Source organism: Mustela nivalis (assembly GCF_964662115.1).
Source record: "Mustela nivalis genome assembly, chromosome: 10".
Taxonomy (NCBI): Eukaryota; Metazoa; Chordata; class Mammalia; order Carnivora; family Mustelidae; genus Mustela; species Mustela nivalis.
In genome coordinates this window covers 74,662,674-74,674,950 of record NC_139029.1, presented here as the reverse complement: position 1 = coordinate 74,674,950, position 12,277 = coordinate 74,662,674, and the positions used below count along the sequence as shown (strand labels likewise).

The 12,277-nt window shown below is 42.2% G+C and overlaps 1 protein-coding gene across 4 annotated transcripts in view; it reads left to right on the top strand.

Moving 5' to 3' along the window:
* Positions 1-12,277, top strand: part of LOC309843288 (uncharacterized protein) — a 144,484-nt gene that overhangs the window by 65,355 nt on the left and 66,852 nt on the right. For all 4 annotated transcript variants that reach the window (XR_014300041.1, XR_014300042.1, XM_082688632.1 and 1 more), the window contains exons 3-4: positions 6,798-7,021; positions 10,019-10,109. Coding sequence is in view for 2 of the 4 variants with exons in the window: in XM_082688632.1 (XP_082544758.1) it covers positions 7,004-7,021; positions 10,019-10,109 (109 nt within the window). In the remaining 2 variants the exon portion in view is untranslated. The remainder of the gene's footprint in view (positions 1-6,797; positions 7,022-10,018; positions 10,110-12,277) is intronic.

Below are 12,277 nucleotides of genomic sequence, written 5' to 3'. Positions count from 1 at the left end.
CATGTGCACTAGAGAAGAATGTGTATTCTGTTGCTTTGGGATGAAATATTCTGAATATATCTGTGATGTCCATCTGGTCCAGTGTGTCGTTTAAGGCCTTTATTTCCTTGCTGATCTTTTGCTTGGATGACCTGTCCATTTCAGTGAGGGGAGTGTTAAAGTCCCCTACTATTAGTGTATTGTTGTTGATGTGTTTCTTTGATTTTGTTATTAATTGGTTTATATAGTTGGCTGCTCCCACGTTGGGGGCATAGATATTTAAAATTGTTAAATCTTCTTGTTGGACAGACCCTTTGAGTATGATATAGTGTCCTTCCTCATCTCTTATTATAGTCTTTGGCTTAAAATCTAATTGATCTGATATAAGGATTGCCACTCCTGCTTTCTTCTGATGTCCATTAGCATGGTAAATTCTTTTCCACCCCCTCACTTTAAATCTGGAGGTGTCTTCGGGTTTAAAATGAGTTTCTTGGAGGCAACATATAGATGGGTTTTGTTTTTTTATCCATTCTGATACCCTGTGTCTTTTGACAGGGGCATTTAGCCCATTCACATTCAGGGTAACTATTGAGAGATATGAATTTAGTGCCATTGTATTGCCTGTAAGGTGACTGTTACTGTATATGGTCTCTGATCCTTTCTGATCTACCACTTGTAGGCTCTCTCTTTGCTTAGAGGACCCCTTTCAATATTTCCTGTAGAGCTGGTTTGGTATTTGCAAATTCTTTCAGTTGTTGTTTGTCCTGGAAGCTTTTAATCTCTCCTTCTATTTTCAATGATAGCCTAGCTGGATATAGTATTCTGGGCTGCATGTTTTTCTCGTTTAGTGCTCTAAAAATATCATGCCAGCTCTTTCTGGCCTGCCAGGTCTCTGTGGATAAGTCAGCTGCCAATCTAATATTTTTACCATTGTATGTTACAGACTTCTTTTCCCGGGCTGCTTTCAGGATTTTCTCTTTGTCACTGAGACTTGTAAATTTTACTATTAGGTGACGGGGTGTGGGCCTATTCTTATTGATTTTGAGGGGCGTTCTCTGAACCTCCTGAATTTTGATGCTCGTTCCCTTTGCCATATTGGGGAAATTCTCCCCAATAATTCTCTCCAGTATACCTTCTGCTCCCCTCTCTCTTTCTTCTTCTTCTGGAATCCCAATTATTCTAATGTTGTTTTGTCTTATGGTGTCACTTAATTCTCGAATTCTCCCCTCGTGGTCCAGTAGCTGTTTGTCCCTCTTTTGCTCAGCTTCTTTATTCTCTGTCATTTGGTCTTCTATATCACTAATTCTTTCTTCTGCCTCATTTATCCTAGCAGTGAGAGCCTCCATTTTTGATTGCACCTCATTAATAGCTTTTTTGATTTCAACTTGGTTAGATTTTAGTTCTTTTATTTCTCCAGAAAGGGCTTTTATATCTCTCGAGAGGGTTTCTCTAATATCTTCCATGCCTTTTTCGAGCCCGGCTAGAACCTTGAGAATTGTCATTCTGAACTCTAGATCTGACATATTACCGATGTCTGTATTGATTAGGTCCCTAGCCTTTGGTACTGCCTCTTGTTCTTTTTTTTGCGTTGAATTTTTACGTCTTGTCATTTTGGCCAGATAAGAGTAAATGAAGGGGCAAGTAAAATACTAAAAGGGTGGCAACAACCCCAGGAAAATATGCTTTAACTAAATTAGAAGAGATCCAAAATCGTGAGTGGGGAGAAAGGGGATAAAAAGAGGTTCAAAAAGGAAGAAAGAAAAAAAAAAAGAAAAGAAAAAAAAATTTTTTTAAAAAAAGAAAACACCTGAGAAAAATGTAAAAAAGAAAAAATATATATATTAGATAAACTAGTAAAAAATCGTTAAAAAAGAAAAAGGTAACAGTTAAAAAAAAAAAATTTTACCCGAAGGCGAGAAGAAAAAGAAAAAAAGAAAAAAAAATGAAAAAGAAAAAATTAAATTAACTGCAAGACTAAAAAAAAATCACAGGAAAAAAGCCATGAGTTCCGTGCTTGGCTTTCTCCTCCTCTGGAATTCTGCTGCTCTCCTTGGTATTGAAACCGCACTCCTTGGTAGGTGAACTTGGTCTCGGCTGGATTTCTTGTTGATCTTCTGGGGGAGGGGCCTGTTGTAGTGATTCTCAAGTGTCTTTGCCCCAGGCGGAATTACACCGCCCTTACCCGGGGCCGGGGTGAGTAATCCGCTCAGGTTTGCTTTCAGGAGCTTTTGTTCCCTGAGCGCTTTCCGTAGAGTTCCGGAGGACGGGAACACAAATGGCGGCCTCCTGGTCTCCGGCCCGGAGGAGCCGAGAGCCCAGGGCTCCACTCCTCAGTGCGCCCTCAGAGAACAGCGCCCAGTTACTCCCGTCTGCCTGACCTCCGGCCGCGCTCCGAGCTCACCGAGCCTGCGATCGGTTCAAGGTAACACCGAGCTGTGAGCTTACTGTCGGCTCTGTTTCTGTAGCCGGCTTTCCCGTTCCAATACCCGCAAGCTCTGCGACACTCAGACACCCCCGATCCTTCTGTGACCCTGCGGGACCTGAGGCCACGCTGACCCCGCGTGGGCTTCGCCCCGGTTTAGCCTCTGGACTGATGTCCCTCAGCGGAACAGACTTTTAAAAGTCCTGATTTTGTGCGCGGTTGCTCTGCCGCTTGCCGGGAGCCGGCCCCTCCCCCCGGGGTCTATCTTCCCGTCGCTTTGGATTCACTTCTCCACCGGTCCTACCTTTCAGAAAGTGGTTGTTTTTCTGTTTCCAGAATTGCTGTTCTTCTTCTCTTCGGTCTGCCGATGGATTTTCAGGTGTTTGCAATCTTTAGATAAGCTATCTAGCTGATCTCCGGCTAGCTGAAGCAGTCTCAGCTTGCTACTTCTCCGCCATCTTGACTCCTCCCCAGGGAGGAGAGTTTTAAGGAAGAGGGGATGACCATATGGGTCAAATTGTACATTGGGGTTAAGTAAAATGAATGCTGAAGGTAATTTATATTAAATATTTGAGGTATTGTCTTTAAAGAGAGCAGTTGCATCAAAATGGAGTGGTGGTAATAAGATGAGGCATTGGGCACCTGGGTGGCTCAGTTGTTTAAGCATCTGCCTTCAGCTCAGGTCCCAGGAGTCCTGGGATGGAGCCCTGCATGGGGCTCCCTGCTCAGCAGGGAGTCTGCTTCCTCCCCACCCCGCCCCTCACCCAGCTTGTGCTCTTTCTCTCTTGCTCTTTCTCCCTCTCAGATAAATAAAAGAAAAATAAGATGAGGTCATTTGGGTGAGGAGTGACTGGTTCGTAAGAAAGTAGGTAACACAAGAGACAGCTACCCTCTCTAGAAGTTTGGATGTGAAGGAAAAGAGATATCTGGGCAGAAGCTTAAGGATGAAGAGAGATAAAGTACACTGGTTGCAAACTGACCTAAAGCTTCATCCTCCCTGACTCTACACCCTTTGCTATGTGACTTTGCAGCTCCTCCCACCAAGAAGTAGGATCTATTTCCTTGCTCCCCAGCTGGCCTTAAAACTTGCTTTTGCCAATAAAATGAAGTGGAAGTGATAGTGTGTGCCAGCTAAAAAGGCCCTGTGTACTTCTGCTCTCTCAAAATCCTGCCTGGCTGGACTAGCCCATGCTAACTTGCTGGGTAAGTGATCAGTGGCCCATCCCCCCACTTCACCATAATTAATAACTCACTGATTGCCAGGCACATGAGGGAGATCATCCTTGACCACCCTGCCCCAGCCAACCACCAGCTGACTGCATAACTCATGAGGATGTACAGTCAAGATTTCAGGTCCAGCTGAAGTCAGGGGAGCCTGGCTCAGCTCAACAGAACTTCCTGAAGGACTCACTAAACTATGAGTTAATAAAAACGGTTATTGCTTCAAGCCATTTTGGGGGGGCACTTTGTTACACATCAACAGCTCATTGATTCAAGAGAATATTGGGAGGTTTTCATTATCTTGGCAGGGAGGAGATTTGAACATATCTGCACATTGTGGGGGAAAGGACAGGTTTAAGTTTCAAGAAAGAGTGACAGGAGGAGGGGACGTGACCGAAAGCTCAGGTGTAAGATTAGCCTGGGAAAAGGCAGAGACTGCCTTTGTTTTTGAGATAAGAGAAGCAAGTGGGATTGGAGGACGGGGTCCAGGACTGAAATTGATTGCATCACTTGGGCTTCATCTAGGTGTGAGCCAGGTGCTATCATCTCCGGACGTGCTCACAGTTAACATCCAACCAAAAATTAACGTCCCAAACTCATGCGTTTCCACATCTGTCAAAGCTAAAAGGGGCGTCTGAGACAGATTTCCTTTTGTTTTCACTGGCGTGTCAAATGCTGCAGTGACAGCAAAGGAATAATCTTCAGTTTGTGTATAATGAGGTCTGAAATTTCCGTCTCTACACATTGATCATGAATCTTATTTCACTAGATAAACTGACAGCAGAGTCTCAGGTACTTAAACAAAATTCTGAAAAAAATCAACACAACCATCCACATCTATGATTTTTTTCCTGCTGTCACTTTTATGGTTCAGTTATTTTGTCTATATGCATTCATTTCCAGTCTTGTCTGGATTTCTCAACAGCCGAATCATTCCTTAATCCTAGACATATACTCCTCTATCCTGGAGAATGATTTAGTAGAAAGCTGGAATGGGAGGCAGAAAAATGGAGTTCTAGTCTTGACTCTGTTATTAGCTAACAAACTTATCCAAGTGAAGTCACTGAACCTCAGTTTCCTTATCTGGAAAACATATTCCTCCAACAGAAACTTACTGGTACCAGGCACTGTTGTTGTGAGTGTTTAGGATACATCAGCAAAGAAAGCAAAGACCCCGCCCTCAGGAGCTTATATTCTGGAGGAGTCAGACAGTGAGAAACAAATGCAATAAACAGGATAATTATATCATATGATAGATGGTGAAAAGCATGGGAAAAAATTGAAAATAAAGTGGAGTTGGGGGCTGGAAGGAACTAAAGGAGTTACCATGGGGTTGTCTAGGGAAAGAGGGCTCCAGGCAAAGTCCCTGCGTATTTCCTGTCTTTCTTGTCTTAGTCACTCCATTTCTCCTTACTAACCTCAGAGCAGGTTTATAATGCATATAACTGCTAGGCCAGTCTTCCGTGCTACTCCATACATTTCTTTGAACAGCCAACAAACGTCCCATTGGCATTAGGTACAAGAGCCTCTCACCTTGCATTTACTTTCAGGAATGGCTTTTGAGATTTTCCTGCCATCCAAAAGGCTAGATCTGTATTATGATGTATTTTGCCACACATCATGTGGGTATTTCCTCCCAGCTCTGCACAGGACAGTGGAAGCCAGCAAATGGATCTTTAAAAAAGACATGGCTCTTGATAAAGTACCTACCATTTCTGAATGTCTCTTACGTGCCATTCTTTATTCCCCCTCTGCTCCCCTTTATTCCTCACCACACTTCTGTCTCTCTCTGGGGGTAGGTAGCATTTTCCCACTTTCCTGATAACAAAACAGTGATTCAAAGAATTTTGAAAACTTACTGTGGTCACACAGCTAGTAAGTCTCATGGTCAGAATTTGCTTCCTGGGGTGCCTAGGTGGCTCAGGGGGTTAAGCTTCTGCCTTCAGCTCAGGTCATGATCTCGGTGTCCTGGGATCGAGCCCCACATCAGGCTCTCTGCTTAGCAGGGAGCCTGCTTCCTCATCTCTTTCTCTCTCTCTGCCTGCCTCTCTGCCTACTTGTGATCTCTGTCAAACAAATAAATTTTTAAAAATCTTAAGAAAAAAAGATTCTCTCTCTCTAAAAAAAAAAAAAAAAAAAAAGAATTTGCTTCCCAAGCACACTTTCCATTAGCTGTACTGCACAGCTTCCTTTCCTCCTAAATGTCCTTTAATGCAGCTGGAAAACCAGATATAGATATATGAGAGGACGAGAGGGTGGTTTGGAGGCCTGTAGAATGGTGGTGAAGCACTTAGCTCTGCAGCTAGACAGCTTAACGTCAAACTCCAATTCTGCCATGTTATAACTGTGATCAGCAGCTAGTTACTTAACTTTTCTGAGCCTCCCTTCCCTCATTTGTAAATATGCATAATATGAGTCCCTGTCATAAAGTTGTGGGGGGGACTCAATGAAATATTTCACATAAAGTGCTTACTTAGCATAGTATCTCTTACCTAACTCTAACATAGGTTAACAATTATCCTCCTATATTATTGATGGATTTCTTAAAAAGCACATGTATAGATTAAAATATCTCTAAAAGGCTCAGAAACTGAGAGCTTACTTTTTTCACTTTGAGTATTTGTACAATGTACACATTTAAATGTTGGGCCAATGATATTACTTATTCAAGAAAACAACCAGACAACTAGACAGCTTTAAAGTACCATTATTATGATCATTGTAAGGAATTTGGAGTAATAATAATTATTCCATAATTTATTTGGATAGACAGATTTGGAGGAGGTTTCTTGAAGGAGATGATTGAACAGGGCCTTGAAGCAGGTATAGCATTTTGATGACAGAATAACGAACTGAGAGGCATTTTACATGAAAGATTCTTGCAAAGCTGAGCAGACAGGCAGGAAAGAGTAGCCAGCAAATGCAGTTGTGTTCCGTGATAATTGTTTGGTACCGTGGTAACAACTAATACAGGTGATAGTGTTTTTCAAATGCCTGTAATAGAAAAGAGAGGGTGTAAGTGAAAAATTGCCTAAACACTCCACTCAAACACAAAAAATTGAGAGAGATTGCTAGTTGAGGCCAATTCCATGAGCCCTGCTGCCAGAATTATTCCGGTTCATCAGTCCAAATTGAGCTGGAGGCACCTTTGACATCCCCCTCTCTCTGCCTGCAGGTCAGCTGTCTCCAGTCCTGAGGTCATCACTCATCAAGAGGGGATAATCCCAAGGACAGCAGGACCTGCTTCGTCACTTGGATTTAGGAGTGACAAACCCATCAGGCAACTAAACAGTAACAATGACCCACCATTAAACACACTGAGAGAAGAGCATGATGAGGAGATTGTAGAGAAGAATCCTGGAGCTCTTGCTGACAACACCAATGGAGACACTGACCACTGTGAGCTCTGCCCATTGAACTGCAGTTCAATGCAGTTCAAAATCTCCCCCTCCCAAGAGATGCTCGGATGCAGGCACAATATCAGTTCAGACCTATATGTGGACTCACAGTGGAAAGAATTTGGACTGTGAGGTAAACAGACCTGGGTCTGAACTGTTATTCTGCCACTTCCGTGTAATACATTTTTGGCAACATTTAAAAAAAAAAAATCTGTCTCAGCCTCAGTTTTCTTGTCTGCAAAATGGATCTAATACCTCCACAGAGGGCTTTTAAAAAGAGGACCAAATGTAACAGTGTTTAAAAAGCACAAGCTAGGTACTTCTCTTTATGGAAGAAGAGCAAGATGTGGGGCCCAAAAGGGAAATGGCACATATTAAAAAATTTTTCTCTGAATTATTTTTTGTCCTAGGCACCCTATGTCAGAATGTATGCTTATTTCTTTAGATACCAGGGGAAAGCGAGAGAGAGAGAAATGGAGAAAGGCAGGAAGTCAGATTCTGGCTCTCACACAAGAAAATTCACTCTACATAATTTTCAGACGATTTTGCTGTCCTTCCTCAAGCACCGGGGCCACAGGCACCATGCCAAAGACTTCAGCAGCCTGGAAGATATTTTAAACTGATTCTGGGACTGAACAACAGGCCATTTGCGCCATATGCCACTGACACGTTAATCTACGCAAGGCTGCTAGGCACCTGGGGACATCCATGCTAAAATGCCATTTAGGCAGGGCACGCCGAGTCCAGCGGCAGAAGTTCACTAGCACAAAGTGCGAGGGCAGCCAGTAAGATAGAAGTGGCAAGGAAGAGTGAGAAGGAGTGCCGTGTCTAAGCCTTGGAAGATCTTCTGAGTTGCAGACACTTCATTATCCTTCTGCGAGAGATGCAGGTTCGACAAAACATCAAAACTAGGTATTTACAGGCTGGACAAATGAGTATCTGCTACTCTTTGCACCCATTATCCCACATGACCACCCTTCTACCCACTTGCAAATACTGGGCAATGCTCTAGTCCATTAGAATGACCTCCTTTATTCCTCCTGTTTCGTCATGAAAAGCAAGTGGCTGCTGAGTGACTGTAGTAGATGCCCCCATGTCAGACTTGCCAGGATCCAATTTGGTGGGAGCACTCTGGGCCTTTGGTCTCCCTCTTCCCTTTGCCCAGCCCTGGTTTCTTGGTTACTCTGAGCAGTAATGAGCTTCTCCACCCCAGCATGAGGACAGGCTCACAGCTAGAACATGAAAAAGGCTGAGCTTGTGTGGGGCAACTACTCTGTTTCATGGGCAGATCACACATCTGTTTTTTCCCTTCTTCTGCAATGCAACTACACTAATGCTTTTTTTTTAAGTAGAAATAAGACAGTACTATGGCTTTCTGAGAAAAAAGTCACACTGCAGGGTAACTGTAACAGACACCATAAAAAGAGCTGGAATGAAATGCCCACCCACTCTTGTCATTGGAGCAAATGATTTCCAAAAGCAAGAGAATCATTCTAACTTAGGGGATCTCAACAAACAAATAGAATCACCGGCCCATTTATTTTCTTCCAGGCAAATGAAACTTTTAAAAATCAGCTCTTCCTGTTAATGTTAGCTATTTTGCATAATCAGAAGAATCTGAAAGATTATAAAAATAAGATTAAGCCACCCAAGAACGTGGGAGTTTCCCAAAGTTCTCTATGGTGAGTAGTTCAGAGTTGTCATTGTTGAGGATAGGCTCTAGAATCAGCCCATGATTCAAGTCCAGAGCTCTGTCCCTTACTCCCTAATGATCTGGGGCAACATACTCAACACCCCCCACCAAGTGTCTGTTTTTTCGTCTGTAAACTTGCACAGAGTAACCCCACCTTCTAGGACTGTTACGAGACTTCAAAGAGAAGATCTGTGTGTGGCGAGGAGCATGATTTCTGTCATGAGTTCAGGCGATTTATGTTAAAATTATAGACCAGATCTTGGGAACCACATGTCACTTATGTTTTTCAATGGAGAGACATTATTTCTATGAGTTCTTAGCAAAGACCAAATAGATGTTTTAATCACAAAATGATAGGCATTTTCTGAGCCTTTACTACTAGTCCCATTGGGCTGTGTTATGCATTATAAAAGATTTATAAGAAGTAGAAGAGTTTTGTTTTGTTTTGTTTTTTGCTTAGGAGTAGTTTAAAGCCAGCCCTGAAGAAAAATAACACCAATCTTATCCAAAACCCAATGTTTGGCAACTCCATCTTAAATGAGATCCATCTTAAAACCCATCTTAAATGAGATCCTAAACACCCTACTGCAATAGTCCTTACCATTTCTTTTCCTTGTCCCCTTACAGCCAATTCACAGAGCACTAACATCTTTTCAAAATGTGCTTGATGGCTCCCTATTTTACACAGAATAAAATCTGAAGTCTTCACTTAAGTGCCCTTCATGGTCTGGGCTTCCAGAGCACATCTCTTACTACTCTCTCTTTGTTCACTCCCCCTTAGCTATACCAGCCTCCTCAAACGCTCCTGCTTCAGAACCTCTGGACTGGCTAACATCTCTTTCTGGAATGTTCTTCCCCATGTACCCCTATGGTTTGCTCTTCTACTTTACTTAAGTTTCTGTTCAAATGTCACATAATCGGAGACAGCTTCCCTGACCACTCTTTTTAAAATAATCACCCCACCCTGCTATTCTCTATCCCCTATTGTGCTACCTTTTTCTTCACAGAACCTTCAAGACTTGATAGAGGAAGGCTAATGTGGGCACACCAGGCTGGCTCAGTTGGTGGAGCACGCAACTCTTGATTTCAGGGTTTTGAGTTCAGGCCCCATGTTGGGCATTGAGCTTACTTTAAAAAAAAAAAAAAAAAGGTTGGGGGAATGGAAGGTTAATGTAATGATATCCAATCCCCACTGCTACTACTGGTCCCAAGACTGTAATTGATATTTATCATATTCATCTTCTACTCATTCTAGATTTCCCTTACTTATTGTCAACACTTCAGCTGGTCTTGGTTACTTTCTAGATGGGGCAACTTAGATCTGCATCCCCAAGAGGCCCGAGTTGCTTTAACCCTTATGGACTGAGGTGGCTGCAGTTCCAGTTCCAGTTATCAGGTATGGAGTTTTCACCAAAAGATGGCTTGAATCCCTGGGTCCTAGATAATATTCTTTTCTGTCCTATTACCTGCATTGTGTAGTAGGAAACCTAGTTTCTCCTAGTAATTGGGTCAATTTTCCTTAATAAGATTTCACAAGTGGATCATTGAGAATGATAGTGAAAAGAACCAATCTGATTTCTACCCATTGATTCTTGGATCTATATATTCTAGCTATTGAGAATCTACACTGTTGGTTCTTTATATACTGCATGCTGGAGGTTGCAGTCTAACCTTATATGGTATTATGCTAAAGCTAGCACCTTAAATGCAGCCTTAATAGGCCCTTCCATTATTCTACTGCTGGCTGTCTCTGGATGATCAAGTACAGTGCAAGACCAATCAGTCTCATAGACATGTGCCCATTATCATATTCTCTTTTACTATCAGATAGGTCCCTTAGTCTGAGGCAATGTTGGTGGGATCCCATGCTGGCAAAGAAGGCATTATATAAATCCTCAGATAGTAGTGTTGGCAGCAACAATATGGTTAGGGGAGGCAAACATATCCAAAGGAGGTGCCAATTCCCGTAACGGCATTGGGTCTGATGTAATCAGCTTGCTACCAATTAATTGACTAGTCTCCTTAATGGATGGATATTCAGCCATGACAGGGACTATATTAGTCTTAGTGAAAGAGAGTTGATGCTGTTGTACCCTCACTTCATCTCTATCCCTGTCATTATGAATATGAACCCATTGCGCAGTACTGAAGCAGGCATGGAGAGAAGCTCACTGACATCCAGAAGACAGGTCATCCTCTCCACTTGGTTGTTGATGTTGATGTTCTATTGATTCACTATGAATGATGCTTGTGGATATTTATATGAGAATCAATAATCTTTACTCATTACATTTTTCCTCCTAAGTCCATCCATATGCCTCTTCCCCAATTGTCCTTATAGAGAAAGCTATAAAAATGGGCATTATTAATCTGGTCAGCACTGTGGGCCATCCAGAATGTGTCTCATAATCTTCTACACAAGGGCAGAAGAGAGCAGTTCTACTACCAGTTTCCATCCTTATTAGTCAAGGGTTTCTTCAAAGGATCTTAATCCCTCGGAATGCTTATGTGTGAGTGCTAAGCTAATTCCTGCAGATATCCACTCAGGTTATCAGAGAAGCTCAGGCTAGAGAGTATAATAAATTTATGATCCACCTGTGACAAGATCCCTGTCGGGTCATTCCTGAGCACAGCTTGTTGTTGCAGTAGAAGTTGGAATAGAAGGTGGGCTGAGAGGATGTGAGATGAAGTCCAAGAAGTGTCTGATATACCCTTTAAAGCCTGGGGAGAAAGGCATGATCGGAAGAACGTGTTAAATTATGTATTTTAGATAATTAGATAATAGGATATTTTTAAAATATGTGCTAATCGTATGGTACTGCCAACAAAGGCAAACATTGTCATCAGAGGAAGACATCAATGTGGGCTTGAGTTGGCAGGAAAGGAGCTAGAGCCTTGAGGCATGGTTGATGGTGAAGCTGAGGATTCTGGGTAGAGTCCCTCTCCATGTCAAGGAGAATGAATTGAGAATTCTCTGGAGAGGAGAGAAAAACAGGGAAGAGGTACCCAGACTGCTGAGAACATAAGAATTATCTTTGTTCAGATAGATTTTCTGTTCTACTGTCTCCTACAAGACAGATAGTTACCTTCATTGTGATGTAATAGAGCATGTAGTTAATTAAACATGCTTTGGAGAGACTGAGCTGCTTTGAATCCTAGCTCTATTGCTTGAGTAAGTTCCTTGACCTCTTAATCTATGCTTTCTTCATCTGTTAAATGGAGGTAGTAACAGTACCTACTTCATAGGTTTGTAATGAGGATTAAACTGATTGATTTATATAAAATACTTTAAATGGACATGGCTCTTAATAAGCCCCAATAAATATTAGCTATCATTGTTATTATTAGGAAAAGTGCAAATGGTGGCTTTAACAGCCTAAGGAAACCTAACTGAAACAAAATTAGAAGAATAGGAAGCATCGAGCAGTTAGGAGAAAACTGAAAAAACGTATTTCCATGCCAAAAGTTCAGAACAAGTATTCAGTCATGAGTTCTGCAAAAAGTGCCCTGAAATGTCTGAAGCATCTCAGAGGAATTCACTTGGCATGAATTTCATTTAGCCTA